The 21,408-nt window shown below is 43.6% G+C and overlaps 1 protein-coding gene across 8 annotated transcripts in view; it reads left to right on the top strand.

Annotated features, from left to right (window-relative positions):
* The window catches only part of DGKI (diacylglycerol kinase iota), a 294,215-nt gene that overhangs the window by 151,224 nt on the left and 121,583 nt on the right, over positions 1–21,408 (top strand). For all 8 annotated transcript variants that reach the window (XM_075122845.1, XM_075122834.1, XM_048830323.2 and 5 more), the window contains 5 exons: positions 9,618–9,678; positions 13,234–13,347; positions 14,279–14,416; positions 15,634–15,712; positions 20,788–20,843. In XM_075122845.1, coding sequence (XP_074978946.1) covers positions 9,618–9,678; positions 13,234–13,347; positions 14,279–14,416; positions 15,634–15,712; positions 20,788–20,843 — 448 coding nt within the window. The remainder of the gene's footprint in view (positions 1–9,617; positions 9,679–13,233; positions 13,348–14,278; positions 14,417–15,633; positions 15,713–20,787; positions 20,844–21,408) is intronic.

Raw genomic sequence — 21,408 nt, 5'->3', positions numbered from 1 at the left:
TAATAGGCAGATTGGCCAGGCTTATCAAAGTGTGACCCGCTGTTTAGAGCCTGATTCAGCAATGCAGTTAAGCACATGCTTGTGTCCATCCTTATTCAGCAAAGGACTTAAGTACTTGCTTAACTGCACATTTCATTTTCCAAAAACTTCTGTGTGGGTTGTTTTTGTGCAGAGAGCTATAGATCAAGCTATTGATGTGATATGGGTCAAAGTGGTCTCAGTCAAGGTCATGCATGGCACCCACTAAATCTTTGGGAGACCCAAACTGAGAATGGTGTTTAAGAAAATGTACATTTTGTGCAGTTTGCATGCACCACTACAGTAAAACAGCTAGAGGTTTCCCATTCCCACGATTTTACATGCTTTAAAGCTCAATTCTTGTAAGTGCTCTAAAATCTGGACGGTTACTTGGATTGCTTTGAAATTTTGGTGTGCCTCATGGGGGCATGGGGTAGCATTAGTGATCCAAATTTGGGATTATTTGACCAATGGGTTCCCAAGTTACAGGCCCTGCAAAAACAGTATCCTTCTGCTGCCTTGTTCTGTTAAACTGAAAGGTACTAATGACTGGATGCACAGACCTCATTGAAACTGATGGCTGTGACCTGACCCTTCAGTTATCATAAGGAAGGATAAATTAATCACAAGCCCCCACTTAAAACAAAAAGAGTTTGAGACTGAGTGGCTGGAAGTTGCTTCAATTTGTGAGTCATGAGTGGCAATTTTATTTTGGAGGGAATGTAATCAAAGTAAAATAATGAGACATGAATCCTTGGTGGGAGGGGAAAGGTATTAGGGGTCAGTGGGTGGGGTTATGGAAGGGACATAAATAGGGAGGGGTGAGAGAGGAGGGGGCTCAGGTGAGGGAAGAGTTGGGGTGGAGGGAGTGGAGGAACACTGGGAAGGGAGATGTGGGGGTGAGTGGCAGGAGAACGGGGGGGGAGAATAGGAGCAGGGGCATCTGTCAACCCCACAATTTCCCCTCCCAGATGTGTGCCCAGATCTAGGGGGCTCTTACACCTCTAGTGAGGGTCTGGGTCCCTTGTTGCCTCCCTCATATGAGCTGAGATATGGGACACCATGCCCCACTGGTGGTGTCTGAGATCCTCTTGCTGCCCCCATGTGTGAGCCAGGATCTGGGGGCCCTGGGCCCATTTACAGGGGTTGGCCTCCCTTTACTTCCCCCTCATGAGAGTTGAGTTCAGGAGGGAGCATGCCCATTTGGGAGGGTTTGAAGCCCCTCTCCATGGCCCCCATGTGAGCCAGGATCTTGGGAAGTCCTGCCCCCTTTGGGTAGGAAGCTGAGAACAGGCATACTCTGTACATATCCCAGGCTCTAAAAAGCTCTCCTTAGGGAGATGAGAACACACACGGAGATGAATGGAACAGTTCACACACCTCAGAGCTACTGTTTCAGGCTGTATTCAGGGGTGTTCTCATGCAGCTGAGAGCATCACAGTGAGATGAACAGGTCAGTTCATGCCTTTCAGAGTCTCCTGTGGTGAAGCTGGATGTGCAGGGGAAACTTTCCACTTTCACCCTCTGTCTGTCCTTCCTTGTTAAAAGACAACTATCCAAGTGCTCTAAAATCCAGGTGCTTGTGTGGATTTTCTTGGAATTTGCTGTGCCTTGTGGAAGTGAAGAGTAGGGTTAATGCCAGGATAAGGGGGGGTCATTTGAGCAAGGGATTCCAGAGATATAAGCCCAGAAAAAATAACCATTTTCCAAAAAGTTTCTAGGTATTTTCTGTCTTTGTGCAGAGCTAGAGATAAAACTATTGCAGTGATGTGGGTCAATATAGTCTCAAACGGTCAATTTTTATACTGTGTATTGCATGGTGCCCACTAAGTTTTTGGGGGACCCAAATTATGAATAGTGTTTAAGAGCATGTTCACTTCCATGAGCGGTGGTTGGACCCCCCCTTTGGGGAGGCTAGTCCAGTGGCCCCACCCCTGCCACATGAGACCCCTGCCTCCCATGGCAGGAGCCCTGAGTTCCCCCTGCCAACCCTCTCCCACAGCCAGAGAATCCCCAGGCCGGCCGGAACTCCGAGCTGCCCCCTGCCACCAGAGGAACCCCAGGCCGCCCTCAGTCCTTGGCCAGCCCCAGCTGGTCGACCGACCCAAGCTCTAGCGATGCCAGCTGGCCAACCCCAGCCCCGGGCCACCGGCCCGAGCAGCCCCAGCCCCAGGCCAGCCGGAGCAGCCGCAGCCCAGTGTCCCGCGGCAGCGGCTCCAGCCAAGGAAGGCAGAGTCTTCCCTGACCTAATATACCTGCTGCCAGTGTCCACTTCCTCACTTACATAAATGTGCAGTCTGGAAAGATAACCGTGCACACAGAATCATAGAAATACAGAGCTGGAAGGGACCGTAAGAGGTCATTTAGTCCAGCCCTCTATGCTGTGGCAGGACCAAGTATACCTAGACCATATTTGACAAATATTGTCTAACTTGTTCTTAAAAACCTTCAGTGATGGGTATTGCAGTTCAGGGCAATTACATCTGTATTTGCCATTCATGGTCTAGCAAAAGCACCTATTCTCAAAATCTCGGCTGCCCAGCCATCACCTCTCTTGGGTGGAGACTCGCTTCTCCCTGCCAACTGGGGTTTTTCCAGGCTGGACAGTTCCCTGCTGCACTGTGTTATTACTTAGCAAGGCAGACTGTCTCAGCAGGCCTGCTTTGCCTTCCTTCCTCAGAGACTACAAACAGCATAACTGCCCATAGCTGTTACCACACAGCTCTTTCTAAGCAAGTGCATTTATTCTTAAGGAAAGAGGATTACAGAAAAAACATATTAAAAACAACGAAAGAACCTACATGCATGGTAATAAGCTTACACCCCAGCTGCAATAAGGGCTCTGGCTGGTGAACAATCCTTCAAACCCCTCTGTGGTCAAAAGTTCATAACAGTTGTGAATCTGGGAGTTACTCCTTTATGCTATTTGGGCCTTTTGATCCTAGGAATAAGTAATTCAAAGGTCCCTTCCTTGGGGGCAAGCTTCAAAAGATTAGGTCTGGAGGTGGCTATTTGTGTTGCTCTTCTCCCAAGTATTTTGTAGAAAACCTCCTCAACTAACAGTTCATTCTTGTCTCAGGATAATTCTAATCCTGTCCCCCAAAGTGTTTCAACTCCTCCCAGCTTGGTGTCATCTGCGAATTTTATAACCATACTCTCCATTCCACTGTCCAAGTAATTAATTAAGATATTTAATAGTACCAAACCCAGGACAGACCCCTGTGGGACCGTAGTTTGACAGCAAACTATTCTTTGAATACGTTTTTTCAGCCAATTGTGCACCCACTTGATAGACCTTACATCTAGATCACAGTTCCCTAATTTGCTTATGAGAATGTCATGTGTGACTGTCAAAAGCCTTACTAAAAGTACAATATATCATGTCTACAGCTTCCCTCCTCCCCGGCCCGGCCTGCCCCACTGACTGACTAGACCAGTAACCCTGTGAGAATTTTGAAACCACTCCAATAAAGTAGAAGATTATGAGAGAGTTTCTATGCAGCCACTTAATGCCTGCCTGGGTAGTCTGAGGGAAAGTGCTGATGCCATTGCCCCTGATGAGCACCTTCCACTGACATTCTTGGTACATCTGTGCAATACAGATTTAATAAGTTGTTTGCTACAAGTTGTCTCTGTTCTAAGACAACATGTTTTTATTTTATGTGGAGGTTTACTATGAACAAAGCAGAATAGTCAGCAGCCAGTCTAACCAATTTTTTTGTTTTATCAGGTGGGGAGGAGCCGGAGACAGGGGACTTTGGGTGTATGTGTGTGTTGAGGGTGAGGAGGGGGAATCAGGGACAGGGTGAGGGGTTGTGGCTGCAGAGAGGTTGGGAAATGAGGACGGGTGGTAGGCAAGCCTTGGATTGGTTATTTCAGAAAATCTATATTTTACTGGCCTCTGGCTGGGGAAGGAAAGCAAGTGGCTACTTCCTGATCTTGGGGCAGATTAATGTAGTGTTTCTAAAGACACACAGGGTGGAGGTTTGGAACTGAACATAAGAACGGCCATACTGGGTCAGACCAATGGTCTATCTAGCCTAGTATCCTGTCTTCTGACAGTGGCTAATGCCAGGTGCTTCAGAGGGAATGAGCAGAACAGGTAATCATCAAGTGATCCTTCCCCTGTCCCCCATTCCCAGCTTCCGGAAAAATGGGGCTAGGGACACCCAGAGCACGGGGTTGCATCCCTGACTACCCTGGCTAATAGCCATTGATGGATCTATCCTCCATTAACTTATCTAGTTCTTTTTAGAAACCTCATATAGTTTTTGTCTTCACAACAACTCCTGGCAATGAGTTCCACAGACTGACTGTGTGTTGTGTGAAGAAATATTTCCTTTTGTTTGTTTTAAACCTGCTGCTTATTAATGTAATTGCATGATCCCTAGTTCTTGTGTTAAGTGAAGGAGCAAATAACATTTCCTTATTCATTTACTCCACACCAGTCAAGATTTTATAGACCTCTATCGATTTTCATACACGTGACAATGCAGGTACCTTGAGTGCTGACGGGAGAGAAAGATGTGCACTGCCAGGGTTGCTAATGTGGATTCTGGGTGATTCTTGGATCATGAGGTTCCCAAAGTTTGCAGGAGAGCAAGGACTACACCATGAGTGACATGGGGATTGCTAACTACAGGCTAATTTGGGTGGAGAGAGGTAGCCTCCATTGGTGTAGTTTTGGGGGCCTGTATTTTATCCACTCTGCAATGTCTAACTGGTGAGTTAAGAGGTTTGATCAATCATAGAGTACGGTGATTCACTCTGGGCTGAAATGATCTGAGCATTATTCCTGGTGTGCACCACATACAATATATAAGAGCAGATTTGGACTTCATCAGTCCAGGAGCTGTGATAGTTTTCTCTGATTTGGCTCAGTGTCTAATTGCTACAGTGGCAATTCAAAGTCTATTAATAAGGTTAGAAGAATATTAATTGGGAAATTGAAGGGTTCATGGCCTACTGCAAAATGTGCATTATATGGCATAGAAACATTACAAGCTCTGGCACTTCGTTGTTTCTAGGAGATGGGGTACATCTGTTGGACAGGGTCAGAGGATCTTTCTCTCAAACATAAAACTGTCAGTCATTTGGAACAGAAACCTTGCCTGTGATTTCTATCACTGGCCCTGCCACAAACTTCACCCTCCAACCATTCTGAAACACAGCCAGGAACACCATTCCACTGTAACATAGTTTTCCTTCACTCCAGGCACCTCAGTTGAGTTATGAGGGGGGGGGGGGAGTAAGAGTAATAGAAATTTTGAATAGCAGAGAATGAACACTTCAGGGAGCTGCATTTACTGCTAGTGAAGTGGGAGGGAGAACTATAGTAGTTGGGAGGGGATGAGCTTGTATATTTCATTAACTGTGTGGTGGCAAAGTAAAGGTTTGTGTGTTAACAGGGCATCTTGGGGCATGGCTGAAAGAGGGCAGAGTTAAGGTTGCACCTTAATTGTGCATTTCCTGGTTTTCAGAAGTTTAAGTTTTTGCTCAACTCAGTATTCTGAAATGGGACAATATACCACCAAGCATCCTTAACTTTGTGTTAATTTAGGGTTGGATTTTTTTGCCATTGCCTCTTTTATATAGATGTGTGGAGACTCTAGGGCCCAGCTTGCAATGCTTCATCTTGGTGCTGAGTAACCTCCATGTAGTGGAGTGGAGTTCACTTTAATCAAGAGGGAGCACTGTATGCTGAAACCTGTAACCTCCATGAACTGTACCACCCTAATAAAGGTGGGAGGGTGTAATCTGTTCTATTGCATGCTATTTAGGTGTGAACTTTTGTGTCCTGGCAAGTGGCCACCTCAATTGGGCAAATTGTGGGTGTCCCTGTTGTAAGGTGATTTGTATTTTCTGAAAGAGCCCTGCCAAATAATGAAATAAAACACTAAGTCTGGAAATGATATAGTTAGAGATGGCACTTCCTATGGTAAGGGAGTAGCTGAAGAATGGGGTGACCTGCTATTTTTCAAGGCAATACAGGACAAGTATATATGAAAAATACAGGACAAAAGTTTCCATTAAGGGATATCATATTTTAGTCATGATACAAAATCATACTTCATATCACACTGTTTGATATGTTATATGATTGCTGCTCTAAAACATTTTTTATCTGATCAAAAGGTTTTTATCATTTTCTTATTATATGCATTCAGCACCCAATCAAGGACCTTCCTTAGTACATAGGATGGGTGGTCAGACTCCTGTAGTCATGGGGCAGCCTAATTGAACAAAGCACCATGCCTAAATCTCTGCTGGGTACCCAAGTCATCAGCCACATGCTGGCTGACCTTTTTCTAACAGTTATCCATTACAGGGGACCAGATGTGACTCTCCAGGTGTGGCAACTGTATGTAACCATCTCTGCCCACGTAGTAATTTAGTTCCCTGGGCCACAGGCACAGTGCTGGCAAAGCTTACCTCATAGTGTTCCCCCAGGCAGCTAAGCAGGTCTTCCCTTTTGCAGGGGCTGGCTGACAAGGGATTTCAGTTCTTCCTTTCATTGACGAGGGAGGCTGGAAATGATCGCGTCTCTGTCTGTTACCCAACAAAGAGGCATTTAATTTATTTAATTATTTATAAATTGTTCCTTTCCGAAGATCATGCAGAACATAAACCAGATACAATTCCCAGTTTTTATTGTCCGTACATCCAAAACTTCAGGGCCTCATTCTCATGTACACCAGGACTCCTTCCTACCACTCTGGCAGTGTAATGAGGCCTTAAAGTGGGTGTAAGTTGAGTTGGTCAGAGCACAGTAAAAGGGCTTGAGTGTAAATGAGAATCAGCCCCTCAATTTATACTCCAGGGTCCCTCGTACCTGGATCCACATTATTCAGTTGTGTGGTCTTTCATCAGGATTGCATTTCACCATGGTCATCTGCCATCCCCGTATCATTTCATCACAGCTATTCTTTATCACCGTTCCTTTTTGACTAAATTATTGGTATCTCAGATTGAATATCCAGTGGTGAAGAAATACGATGAACTGTTGTTGGCCTTATCCGCACTACAGAAATGAAACACCGGTAACGGAACTAATGGGACTTGTATCACACAGGTTTAAGCACAAATGGCTTAGTGCATCCTCACTAGCCCTGCTAAATTGTGCTTTGAAACCTTGCAGGGTAGCTCCACACCCACACTAGCACTGTCCTAAACCAGTTCAGCTCTCTGATTACCTATCCCAGAGTTGCTGGCACAGCTCCCAACAACACTGCATTCTGGGAGACTTTGAAAGGCCATCAGTGCACTGTGGGATGGTAATGTGAGGACTAGTTTCAGCTTGTCTATATCTACATTGTCCCTAAAACAATTAGTACTAAAATAATTCAGCTCAGTCTTTATTCCCTGATGAAGCATAATCTACATGGTATTTAGCCCCACTAAAAACTCTTTGGAGCTAGGGTTGCCACCTTTCGAATTGCTTGTAACTGAACGCCTGAGGCTCCGCCTCTTGCTCCCAAAGCCCCATCCCCATTGCTAGCTCCTCTCCCCTTTCCCCATCACGCGCTGGATTGTCTCAAGGGGCCTGCCTGCAGGTAGGATATGGCTCTAGATGAGCAGGGGCTGCCATAGGTTAGTGATGTGGCACCTCCCCTAGCCCTGCGGTAACCAGACTTTTGGTGCGGGTGCTACTTTCTGGTTAAAAACCAGGCACATGGCAACCCTAAATGGCAACCAGACACAGAAAACCAAAGACTGGACTCTCCGGATAAAACCCAGGTGGGTGGCAACTCTCTTTGGAGCACTTTTGTGTATGTATGCAAGGTGTGTTACAATTGTTTGAGGAGCAAATACTTACTAAGGTAAATTTCTGTAGTTTAGACAACACCATGGTGATGGCTGAATCCCTGCTAAATTCATAGTTGTCAAGTTTCACTCAGAGGTAGAGGAGGTTGTACAACATTGGGAGGAAATTTGGATTTTGTTTCTCCAGTTTTACGTTTTCCCTCTGTTCTACCTTGTTCCCACCAAACCTGTAATTGTTCTCCATTTCCTCAGCTCCCTCCAGTCCTGCTGGTGATATGAAATTTGCTGCACACCTTCAAACTTCTAGCAGACTGCTCTCCCTGCCAGTTTAATAATTGGACTGGAACCCACCAATATGCTTAGTAGGAAGGCGGTTGTGTAAACACAGCAGAAAAACACCCAGTTGATCCATGTGTGCCTCCACAATATAATCATCTGTTTCAGAAGTAAGAGGGAGATTAGCCGTCTAGAGGAAACATAGTGGGAGTTAGGGGAGCTGGCAGGAGAAATGCCCCAAATGCAAGGGCTATATTCCTACTTTAGCCCTACTCCTACTTTTGCCAGGACTCTCAGTAGGCCTGAAAGTGAGTGTTTGCGTTTTCAACCTACAGTCTGATTTTCAATTTCAGGTTTGTTTGCTTTATACAAGGAGAAAATCAGAAGTTTCCCAGCTTCTGAGCTGGAGCGAGAAATTCTCCTTTCAGCTTGACTGCAGATTTAAATAACCAAAATTAATCCAATTGAATAAGGCCTGGTGAGCCACGGAAGAAAGAGCCCATGCTTGCTTCCCGATAGGCTTTTCGTTTTTCATAGTCATATCTGCAGCAATTGGATTTAATTTTCTTCCACAAAACCAAGTTCCACGAGTCTGTATGGAGAATTACTGCTGAATTGAGTAATTGAGCGATCAGTTGGGAAAGGAGGCCTAATATATCGCTTAACCCTTGGTAGTATACTATTTACTATGGTCATACTAGTCAAAAGACATTACTGCTTTAAGGAAAATAAGCTGTTTCGTTTCAAAGCACATGGAACAAACATGAAATCTATGAGAAATGAATTATGAAGCATGAAGCTCTTAAGAGGTGAAGTTCTACCTTATGGAAAAGCTTTCATATGAGAACACCTGTGCCCTGTAGCCTTTTTCAGTACCAGTAGAGGGTGCTCCAGGATAACTAACAATCTCCTGCAGTCTCTTTCTACAGTGGACTGAGATCTGCATTACTAGTGTCAGATACTGGAGTGAATTTTTTGGTGAAAGTGAGTTACTATCAGCACTGGTTGAACCAAAACTATTTGAGGCAGACACGGTTCAAGCTTCGGCCACACCACGTTGCTGGGGCACTTCATTCTTAATCTACAGCAGTGGTTTTCAACCCGTGGTCTGCAGAGCCCTTGGAGTCCACAGATTTTGTCTAAGATTTCCAATGGGGTCTGCACCTCCATTAGAAATTTTTTAGGGGTTCGCAAATGAAAAAAGGTTGAAAGCCACAGCCTGATCTACAGCATCCTTGCTGTTCCAGGTGTAAACTTTTCTTGAGCAGTGGCTGGTAGTTGTTCCAAACATGCAGCATTTTTGTTGTAAGGGCAGATTTTCTTTCCATCCCACTGCCTATCTCTGATACTGAACTCTACACCGTGAAGTAACTGTACTTAGTGATAAAATTGGCACTCGGTAATATTTTTTTCATTGGTATGTACAACTGCCTCCATTGTTTTGTTTATTGTCTATGAGTGAAGCATCCCTTATTGCAGTCACTGTATTTCTAATTGCTCACTTCCATCCTATGTTCTTCCTTACGACTCTCCCCTTCCTCCTTCATTTCCCCTGCCAGACTTGAACTGTACAGAAAAGTGCCAAACCTGCGAATCCTGGCCTGCGGTGGGGATGGAACGGTAGGTATTCTGTGCGTTTCATGTCAAACTTGATGATTGTCTCCAGTAACTCGGAAAGGACAGAGTTGGACAAAAAAGCCTCTGCAAGGGAGACCTCAGTCCAGTATCTGCTTGAAGGGAACATTAATAATTAAGAGACTTTTCAACATGATAAAATATATTGCAACGTTTCCCTTGCACCCCGATTAAGAATATCTGGTGGTAAGGTGCTATCTGTTATAATATTTGTGGATTACATACTTGTTATGCATAAAATATGTTTGTGACACTATGCCTAAAAAAGCTTCCTTCACCCTTAAGCAGCTTTTACAACTGAACAATATTCATTTTTGCTGGTCTTTTCTTCTGCTGTATCACCATTCTGACTGTTGCTGATATACAAAAACTGATGATCCAGTGGGAAGGGTATGTGACGTAGGCATAGTTTGACTTCTGTATTTAGGGAGGGGGGCAGTTCCAGTCAGGCCAGCAGGGCCATATGTGGTGGTGGGGGGCAAACTCCATGCCTGTCCAAGGCTTGCAGTTTGGGGGGGACAATGACCTCTGTCCTGCCCAACTATGCCCATGGTACGTGACTTGGAGTCAGGAGATCCAGTTTCTATTTGATGTCTGCCATTGTCTCCCTTTGCGACTACAGGCAAGTTGTATGTTCCTCTCCCAATTCCTTTGTAAAGTATTTTGATATCTGTGCATGAAAGGAAGGATGGTTCAGTGGTTAGGGTGCTACCCTGGGACTTGGGAGACCTGGGTTCAATTGTCTGCTCTGCCACAGACTTTCTGTGTGACATTGGGCAAGTCATTTAGTCCCTCTGTGCCTCAATTCCCCATCTGTAACATGGGGATAGTACAGGGGTGTGATGAGGATCTCTAAATTCGAGATTGTGGGGTGCTCAGATTCTACACTGACAGGACCATATAAATATCTAAGGTATGTAGGTGCTGAGTATTATATATATGATTGTGATTCTTCTGCTCATACACGCATACTCCTGCTCGCTCTCATTGAGTTCGCATAAGTATGAGTAGGACAGGTAGCTGCAGTGGAGATGTGGCCAAGCCATGCCACGTACAACCCCCCCTGAAATCGGTGGATATGTGTCTGGCACGGCTCAATCATGTCTCTGCTGCTGCTCCCCGTGCTACTGCGGCTACACTGCTAGCTCACTGAGTGCTTGTGGGAGCATATGTATGTGAGGAGGAGAATCACACCCCTACTTCCTAGTGTAGATGTAGCCTATTTGTGAGCCAATATAGAATCTTTCTTCTTCATAATCAACTTCTCTCAATATTGCCTGTGATTTTGTCATACTCCAATGTGTATGACATCGCACTGTCCCTTCTGAGATAGCATTTCCACCAGGGTGGTATATAAAGTGTAGGGGCTACCCTGATGACAGAACTCTGCCACCCAAGCTGAGAAATTATATCACTGGGGGTCGAATCTGTTGGAACGGTTTATAATGAACATAGGCGGGGATATGAAAGGAGCCTTAAAGAATGAGGCCCCCAACTCCCATTGAGTTTCAGGGGGAACTGGGTGTCTAATCTCCCTAGGCCCATGTAAAAATCCCAGCCTTAGTGCATATTAATATTAATGGAAGGGTGCCTTCACAGTTGGAGAGAAAGTAAGAGTGAACCAGCTAGGGTCCAGCAAAGGGATATCTTTTGTGATTCACTAGGGATTGTTTCCTCCAGAACCTATAGGATACCGTTTTAGCGGGGGACGCAGTGAAAATAGGTACTTTTCCAATTTATTTGTCAAATGTATGCAGTCTGCCATCCAAGGGAGCTGAAACTATAATGTGAGATAATCTAGGCCCACAGAATTTTAATATAAAAATTAGTGCAGCTCGATTGGCTCTTACCAACTCTTGTTTTCTCTTGACTTCACAGTATGAGCAATAGGGGGCAGTACCTTCGCGTTACTGTGAACAACTCTAGACTCTTATCTTTGTGGCTGTTAAATTTGAAACAAATTAATATCTCATTGTCCCAAAAGCCAATGAAAAATCTTGCGCAGATGGACTCAGTGAATATTCAGTGAGACCAGATATCACTTTGCCTTGCTGACATGAAACAGAAGGCGGTAGCTTTTCCAGTTTCACTGCTTGCTCTCCCTTTCCTGGGGGATACAGGAAGGCTGTAGGCTCCAGAGCTGTCAGTCTCTGCTCCTTTCACCATCACACAGTTCACAGAAGATGGTAGGCCTTGCCACGCCTAACCCCAAGATTGCTGTTGGATATTTAGAGACTGGGTCAAACTAAATAATAAGGCTTGCCACTCAAATAGAACCAATTTATGTATCATTTCAAAGCAATAATATCTCCACTCTGCAGACCGGGAGACTGAGGCACAGATGAAGTGACCTGCTCAATTTTAGATAGCAAGTCAATGGCAGAGTGGTGGTCCAACTGGCTTCAATGGGCCCAGGATTTCAGCTTAGGGTTTCCTGACTCCATCTCCTATTCTAAGCACCAGGGGCCAGATTTTTAAAGGTATGGGAGTTAGGCTCCTAGCCCATTTTGAAAATCCCACTAGGTACCTAAAGACCTTAAAAAATCTGGCCCTCAATGGCTGTGTTTCCCATACCACCATTTTAAAGTGTAAATTCTACATTATTCTAATATAGCCCTTTTCAGCTCAAAGAAATGCAGAAAGTCCTTTAAAAATTCTATACCTACAAGAATCACTTCCGTTACCACATACCACTAATCCACAGCTATTGGTAGAACGTGAAAGCCGTTGAACAGCACAAAGCAACGCTACTCAGTAGTAAACAAGAATTCTTTAGCTACTGGAGCTCAAGCAGGAATTTGGCCAGGACAGCAAAGCTAACATTTCCACTCTTGCAAAAAGTACCTTGGGATCTTTGATAACCATAAATGGTCAGGACCTTGGTTTTGTGCCTCATTTAAAGAATGGCATCTCCAGTGGTACAGTGCCCTTTAACCCTTACTTTCAATGCTGTTACTGTGAAAAAATAATTAGGATGAGTTTCAGATGTTTGCTCTTAGTAATTTTTAACTTATTTTTTTTATTCAGCTTTTTAAAACGCTGTCTAGTTTTGCTTTATGTTTCTTAGTACTCTGCATAAGATAATCCAAGGAGGTCTTTTGTTTTATGACAAGAATTTCAATAAAAAAACCTCAAAGCAATGTTCAGTCAGGTATAAATATAAGTCCATAATTCTAGGTGCTTTGTTTCCTGTTCAGGGAGAGGGTGGAAGTGATTGTTGCTAAATCAATATAACAATAAATATTGCCCATTCATTATTTTTAATAATCAGCATTTATATACAACTTGACATCCAGTTGCTCCTTGTAACACTCCTGTGAGGCAGGCTAATAAATACTGTTATCCCCATTTTGCAGAAGAGGAAGCTGAGGAAGGGTGGCTAAATGGTTGGTTTTCAGCAGTGCTCATTTCTGCATTTCCCACTAATATCACTTGACTATCTGTGTGATGAGGATAAACTCTATTAGTCTGTTTCTTTCTCTTTCACCATTTAAATCCACTCAATTTGATTTCTTTCCCTTTCCTGTTCTCTGTTTGCAGGTGGGCTGGATCCTCTCCATCCTGGATGAGCTACAGCTCAGCCCCCAGCCTCCTGTTGCCGTCCTTCCCCTTGGCACTGGAAATGACCTTGCTCGCACCCTCAACTGGGGAGGGGTAAGCACTGACTCCAGTACCCTCTTATGTGTGACTTACCAGCTATTCATTGGTTTCAGAGTAGCAGCCGTGTTAGTTTGTATCCGCAAAAAGAAAAGGAGGACTTGTGGCACCTTAGAGACTAACAAATTTATTTGAGCATAAACTTTCGTGAGCTACAGCTCACTTCATCGGATGATGCCCACACAATGAAGTAAAATACAGGGCACCTCAGCTGCTCTGATAACTAGTGCTTGCTTTGGCCCAGATCCTGCAAATGAGCTGTGTGAATTTCAGCAGCTGCATGTGGTTTCTTGAATGCTACTTTTGCTTGTTTTTGGTTCTTATGGATTTGTACCCTCTGAGTTTTGCTTTGGTTTGGGGTTTATGCAAGCCTGAAAAGTGAAAGCTCAATTCATCTGAAACAAACACGTTTTGGCATGGTTTGTGGTTGAAACCATCAAACCCTCTCTGACATCTATGAAAAGGTTTATGTGAAACTCAGGTTGCATCTGCCCAAAGGTTCACAAACCCATACTGCATTTCAGGTTTGTGATGAAACAAGGCAAGATCTCATGAACAATTTGGGGCAGGGATTTTATTGCATGTGTGTACGGAATCTTGACACCTGTGGTCAGTAGGACCTGTGGACTGCAGAAGAGGGCGTGGCACTGTTAGAAAAGTCTGTTAGGTCACCTCCATATACCATTGGCCTTACTGTGCCAGTCAGAGATTGTAGTTCTCAACAGTTGCTTGCCAAACTTCCTGTTCCTGGTTCATCCACAGTCTACATAGATTTATGAACCGGTTAGGTAGACTTAGTCTGGATTTCATGCAAACTTCCTTCATGCAGATCTGGCATGGCACGGTCACTGGTGTCTCAGTCAGGTAATTAACATGTGACGTGATGTGTCCATTAGTGAGCCTTTGGTGGTGCTCATTCTTCTTCCAGGGTTACACCGATGAGCCTGTCTCGAAGATCCTCTGTCATGTAGAAGATGGGACTATTGTCCAGCTGGACCGCTGGAACCTCCAGGTGGAACGAAACCCTGATTTGCCACAGGAAGAAATCGAGGACGGGGCACGTAAGGTTAGAGCTGCCTGTTTTACAGCAGAGAGAGCCTGGAGGATGCAAACTGGGATTTCTAAGACACAGGAAAACATTTTCCACTCTCGTCTCCCCCTACTACAAGTTTATAGATGTCACCACATTCAGAAGTAGATCACGGTTACAGCATGCTGCCCATTTGTTGTCTCTCATAATGCTCAATATCTGAGCACTTGAACAAACTCCTTGTTCACTGGGTCAAAGGGTGAAAATCTGTGGCATCTCATTTGTTAGATTATTACTTTTTCCCATTGCCTTGTTAGCTGTGGTGAGAAATGATCCAGTCCTTAACTGATTGAAAAACCACAAAGCATATATATATTCTTTGGGCTGCTGCTAGTGGATACCAGTTGTGTATCTGTTCTCTAAGCAAGGTGTTGTGTATGAGTTGTTAGCTTCTGTGTTTTGAAGTTGTCATCCCTTTCCCTCTGTGTGGTCCCGTTACATCACTGACCTTCTCCCGTTTGGTCTGCGAGTTGGAAGGTGAGACAATATTTGTTATGGGAGGAGCTGTATTTCTGTTCTCTCCTATTTTAATCTGCAATTATGTTAAAGTAAGGCAATAGCCAGAAAAGGGATTCTGTGAAAATGACTCCTCGTTCCTGCACACAGAGCCCCTCTACCTTTTCTGAGTTATAATTTCAAGTTTACTTACTGAACTCTAGCTTTCCTTCCTGTCAGCCTAATAGAGCCAATATAGCAGTGAAAGGGCCAGATGTGCTCTAGTCTGCCTCATGCATCATCAACAGAATTACCAGCTGAATTCTGAATCCAGGATCTTTATTGCTGCTGATGATGTATGAAGCAGAAGGAACACAGCTTGATTTTCAGATGCCATGCTGAGCTTGTAGTGCCAGCAATTAGGAGAATCTTTGTTTTGACATGTTAAGTAGGAGATTGCTGAGAGAGGATAAATAGGGAACCCCATGATGTCATGTTTACAGAGTCACTTATGTGACCATAAAGCACTGCAGATGTGTTTGTGTTCTTTCATTTTTGCATTTGATTATCTTCAGCGAGTTGTTTCCAGCCTTCATAGCAACTCTGCATATAAATTTTCCCACAGCTTTCTCTTCTCTCCTTATTTAGCTTTTCAAGAAGCTGTTAATTTGAGGGATGACATGAAATGTTTGGTCTTCTTTTCTTGCATACTATATCAAAACATTTTCCTATGTTTTCTTTCTGGTCTTTGATTGCAGCTTCCACTCAGTGTCTTCAATAATTACTTCAGCCTTGGATTTGATGCACATGTCACGCTGGAATTCCATGAATCCCGAGGTGAGAGGAACTCTTAATTCCCTTAACAGTGGGAAGCATAGGAATGGACAAATGGCTTCTGAATTTCAGTTAGGGTTGGCTATGACAACTTGTTTCCCAAAATCTAAAGAGAATGCTGAAACATATAAACTTCTGTCCCAGACAAAAATGTGTGAAGAATGATTCTAGCACTAGTTTCTGAAGGACTTATTAGGCCACAGCTGGACAAATGTGTCCAGTTTTGTCCATCACACTGAAGAAAGGATACTGAAGAAGTAGAAAAGGTTTTGGTGATAGAACAAGATTGACTAAATTGGTTGGAAGAGCTGAGCTGAGATTCATGGGAGAAAAAGAGGATAAGAGGGGAGATATTTGAAGTTTTGAAGCTTCTAAAGGAGATGTTAAAGGGAGCTGTAGATGCTATAAAAGGCTTGTGTTGATCCAGAATGAGGGCATGTGGACAAAAATAAGGAAACAGCAGAGAGAAAAAGAGAATTTATATTGGGTACAATTTTTTCCCCCAGTGTGCGTGTGTGTGTGTGGGGGGGGAGCGTTAGAGAGGGTGTGATAGGGATGTGAAGTTGTGGATGGCAGCAGTAGTAAAGTCATGTGTACAGAAGAACTAGAGAGAGACTTATTACGAAAGGCTATGGTATAGTATTATTGGGTTGAGTTGGACAATACTGAGCCCTAGATCCACTATTTTCGTAAGGAAATAAACAGGCCTTCATAATAATCCACAAAAATCCCCCAGGAGTTCTAGCTTGGGCTGTTGTATCACTTTATTTCTCTTCATACTGATGAAAATTGTGTCCTGCCAGAAACTCAGAATTCCAAATATGCCTAAACAGCTGAGCTTTGGCTTGACAGGCAGAACATTATGTACATGTGTTGGGTAAGCATATTTATATTACCAGAGCTGCTGTTCAATTTTCCTTGGTCAGCATGTTGTTGATTTAGCTGTGTGGGTTTTGAACGGAAGCCTCACTTGTTCTCATTTTTATACTATAACAATGCCATTAAAAAAGTAAAAAGATAGCACCCTCATGCCATGCTAAATAAAGAGCTGAATGCCTGATGGAATGAGCTAATGCATATTTTATAATGTTTAAGACTGCTGTAAGCTTCAGGAATAATAATGAAGGACCACAGAAGGGCACAGGAATGAAATGATGACAGCACTATGCATTCCTAATGTGCTTGCAAATATACAGTATAGATGAGTTTCATGGCTACCCTCTTTCTTAGTGGAAGCATTACTTAATTATTAAGTTGTAGAGCTACATAAAGAATGAATGTTATTCCAGACATGCCAGTGTTTTAAAAATTTAGATGAGAGAGAAAATACTCACAGAGCAATCTGTGTGTGGGTATGTGTGGATGGGGAAGCTTGCAAAGCACATGAATCTGCTGTTCCCATTCTAGCTGGCACAGTTATTTTCTCACTTTGTTGAACACAAAAACTTACAAAATGAGTTATGTGTGTTATAGGGGGAGAAAAGCTTAAAGCGTACATTTTGGTGTCATTGTTGTCCTGTGTGTGTTTGGTTTCATTTAATTTCCTCTGTCACGTGTTATTTATGGAAATAATCAGGATGGGTCAGACTCTAATCTCATTTACAATTGGTGTAAATCCAGAGTAACTCCACTGAAATCAGTGGAATTACTCTGGGTTTACACTAGTTTCATTAAAGCAGAATTTGGTCCAATAAATTGAACGTGCATGCACATTCCTGCATTCAGAGCTATTGTTAATGATATAAAATATCATGAAGTAAATAAAATAAATAAAGATACTGACTTGAACTTCCCTAGTCCACTCGGGCATTTCACAGTGTGGAAATGTAACTGCCCTCTAAGGTAGATGAGTATTTCCCTTTGGTAGACTAGGTAGTAAGTGTCTCAAATGTTACTTTTAATGAACGTTGCCTTTTCAGTGGTGACTTCAGTGCTTATGTGACCAGTTACTTGTTTGAGGTGCATGCAAACAGAGATGCCATTTGCAGATGCAACAAAACAAGTGATTTGTGAACATGTGACAAGGAATGTATTGATTTGGTAGAGTCCTGCATTTGACATTTACCCACAACAAAGCAAACAGGATCATTTGGCAGGCTGAGTGCAATCAAACATGTGTTTTTAATACAGGCAAGTGCAGGTCGTATATCTACGGATAGAAAATGTAGGTCACACTACTATATGGAAGTCTGTATTCTGGAAAGCAGTGATTCATAAAAGGACTTAGGGGGTCTTTATAGGCGATCAACTGAATCTGAGGTCCCAGTGTGATGATGTGGTCAAAAGGGCTATCATGATACTTGGATGGATTAACAGGGAATCATCATGCATGAGTAGGGGAGGTGATATTACCTATGTACAGTAACTCCTCGCTTAACGTTGTAGCTGTGTTCCTGAAAAATGCGACTTTAAGTGAAATGATGTTAAGTGAATCCAATTTCCCCATAAGAATTAATGTAAATGGGGGGTTAGGTTCCAGGGAAATTTTTTTCAACAGAGACGAAACTATATATATACATACACTCACACAATATAAGTTTTAAACAAACAATTTAATACTGGTACACAGCGATGATGATTGTGAAGCTTGGTTGAGGTGGTGAAGTCAGAGGGTGGGATATTTCCCAGGGACTGCCTTACTGCTAAATGACGAACTAGCAATCAGCTGAGCCCTCAAGGGTTAATTCATTGTTGTTAATGTAGCCTCCCACTCTACAAGGCAGCACGAATGGAAGGAGGGGAGACAGCATGGTAAACAGAGACACACACCGTGTGTGTGTGAGAGAGAGATGCACAAGGCCCCTTTAAGTACTCTGACCCCACTCTAAGTACATTGCCTTTTTAAGTAGATCAGCAAGTTGAGATGGCAGCTGCTGCCAGGAAGCTCCCTCCGTCCTGAGCCCTGTCCTGTCCCCCCCGCTCTATGGAAATGGGGTAAGCGGGGTGCAGGAGCAGAGGGGAGGGGGACACCCTGATATTAGCCCCCCACTTCCCTCTCCTTGCACAGCAAACAGGAGGCTCGGGGAGCAGCTCTAAGGCAGAGGGCAGGAAAAGCACATGGCAGTAGGGGGAGGGACAGCTGAACTGACTGCAATTGATAGCCTGCTGGGCGGCTGCTGCACAGGGAACTTAGGGGAGCGGGGAGCTGATGGGGGGGCTGCTGGTCTACCCTGGTTCCAAGCCCCCACCAGCTAGCTGCAACGGGCTGCTCTTCCTGCAAGCAGTGGACAAAGCAGGTGGCTGCCAAACGACATTATAAGGGAGCATTGCGCCCCTTTAAACGAGCATGTTCCCTAATTGATCAACAACAAAACAATGTTAACTGCGCCGACTTTAAGTGAGGAGTTCCTGTATATGGAATTGGTGAGACCACTGCTGGAATCCTGTTCTGGTGTGTACATTTTAGAAAGGATTAGAGAGGATTTGGAGAAGAGCTATGAGAATGGTTTGTGGGCTGGAAAACATGCCTTGCAATGGAAGATTAAAAGCGCTCTATTTATCTTATCACAGAGAAGGCTAGGAAGTGATTTAAACACACTCTTATAAATAGCTATTCAGAAAGAAAAGGAGTACTTGTGGCACCTTAGAGACTAACCAATTTATTTGAGCATGAGCTTTCGTGAGCTACAGCTCACTTCATCGGATGCATACTGTGGAAACTGCAGGAGACATTATATACACAGAGACCATGAAACAATACCTCCTCCCACCCCACTCTCCTGCTGGTAATAGCTTATCTAAAGTGATCATCAAGTTGGGCCATTTCCAGCACAAATCCAGGTTTTCTCACCCTCCCCCCCCCCCCCCCCCCCACACACAAACTCACTCTCCTGCTGGTAATAGCCCATCCAAAGTGACCACTCTCTTTAAAATGTGTATGATAATCAAGGTGGGCCATTTCCAGCACAAATCCAGGTTTTCTCACCCCCCCACCCCCATACACACACAAACTCACTCTCCTGCTGGTAATAGCTCATCCAAAGTGACCACTCTCCCTACAATGTGCATGATAATCAAGGTGGGCCATTTCCAGCACAAATCCAGGTTTTCTCACCCTCCCCCCCCACAAACTCACTCTCCTGCTGGCAATAGCTCATCCAAACTGACCACTCTCCTTACAATGTGCATGATAATCAAGGTGGGCCATTTCCAGCATATAAGATATCGGATGGTAGAGGGCTCTTTAGTCTATCAGACAAAAGCATAAAAGATCCAGTGGCTGGTTAGGAAAGCTCAAACTGGAAAAAAAGACAAGAAGTTTTAACTGTGAGTAATTAATAATTGGAAACAGATTACTAAGTATGTGATAAATTCTCCATCACTTAGAATCTTTAAATCAAAATTGGTTATCTTTCTAATTAGGCTCTACTTTAGCTACAAATTGTTGGGCTAGGTATGGAAATCACTAGGTTGAATTCTATGGCCTGTAATATGCAGGAGGTCAGACTAGATGATCATAGTGGTTCCTTCTGGCCTTAAAATCTATGAATCATTCAGTTTTGTTTCAAATGTTTCATGAGATTTAGAATAATCCAAACGGAGATCTACTCAGTGTACAGTGTGTACTGGTGTCACTGAAAAGTTGTGATTGTGCTGTGGAAGTTTACGGTGGGGTCATGAGACAGACAATGTAACTCTTTAAGGTGGTGTTGTGGTAAATTTCCCTCAAGAGAATCATGGTTTGGGGGCTGTCTGCCCTTATCCTCATCCACTCTACTTTACACCAAAAAGGGGCTACACTAAATAGAAATCTACTAGCAAAGAATAGCGCAGAGGGTAGATTCTTGCAAAGTAAAAGTTCATTTGACATTTCTCACCTTTTAATTACCAATGGGTGGTGCATGTACAGTATGCATGGAATTGCTCTTTTAGGGTTGCTGATGTAGATAGTGCTGAAAATAAAGACTTCCCTTGCCTTTTCCCCATCATGGGTTGAAAGCTAGCAGCATGCCAAGGCTGTAAATCTGTCTTCTTGCCTCCAGGAAAGCTTGGAATGAAACTTCTCAGAACAGCAAGGGTGCGCTGCTAACTTTCTCCCTTATGACAACTTTGTTTTCTTCCTTGTTCTTCTTTTACAGAAGCAAATCCAGAGAAATTCAACAGTCGCTTTCGAAATAAAATGTTTTATGCTGGGGTGAGTTGCGAATGGATTTTACAGAACGGCCTTGGTTTATTTATTTAAATTATATATTATTTATTCCCCTTCCTCTCCCTTTCACTCCTGAGGGTTATGACCATTTATTTTGCCCATTACCTTTAAAAGTACATAGTTTGCTTCCAGGTACTTCTGGCAATGCCTCCCCATGTCTGTTTGAAAGGGATTGAAGTATTATTTTCCTATAATAGTTAGTAGTTCAGAAGAGTGCTACAGCCTTTGGAAGAAGGACTGATAATATCCTGAATCCGCTGCTGCAGATTGGCAAGCGCTTCACTGTTGTGTTCACATTTATTTTCATATGTGGGCAGCACTTGGATACGGAAGTTACTGGGGAAGTTGCTAGTGCACAGGAAAAATCGCTGACCATATCTTTCAGGCCCTGATGAGCATTCCTTGACTGGAGCTAGAGAGAGGAGGAGGACAGAGAGCTGCTATTTGGAGCATCTCATTTTCATACATGAATATGCAAATCAGATGACCATTTCTTATCAAGGAGGGAAGTGGACGGTCTTCAGCTTTATTTTAAGGTGTAATTAGGAAA

The sequence above is a fragment of the Caretta caretta genome, chromosome 1 (assembly GCF_965140235.1).
Source record: "Caretta caretta isolate rCarCar2 chromosome 1, rCarCar1.hap1, whole genome shotgun sequence".
Lineage (NCBI taxonomy): Eukaryota > Metazoa > Chordata > Testudines > Cheloniidae > Caretta > Caretta caretta.
This window is presented reverse-complemented; position numbering and strand designations above follow the sequence as displayed.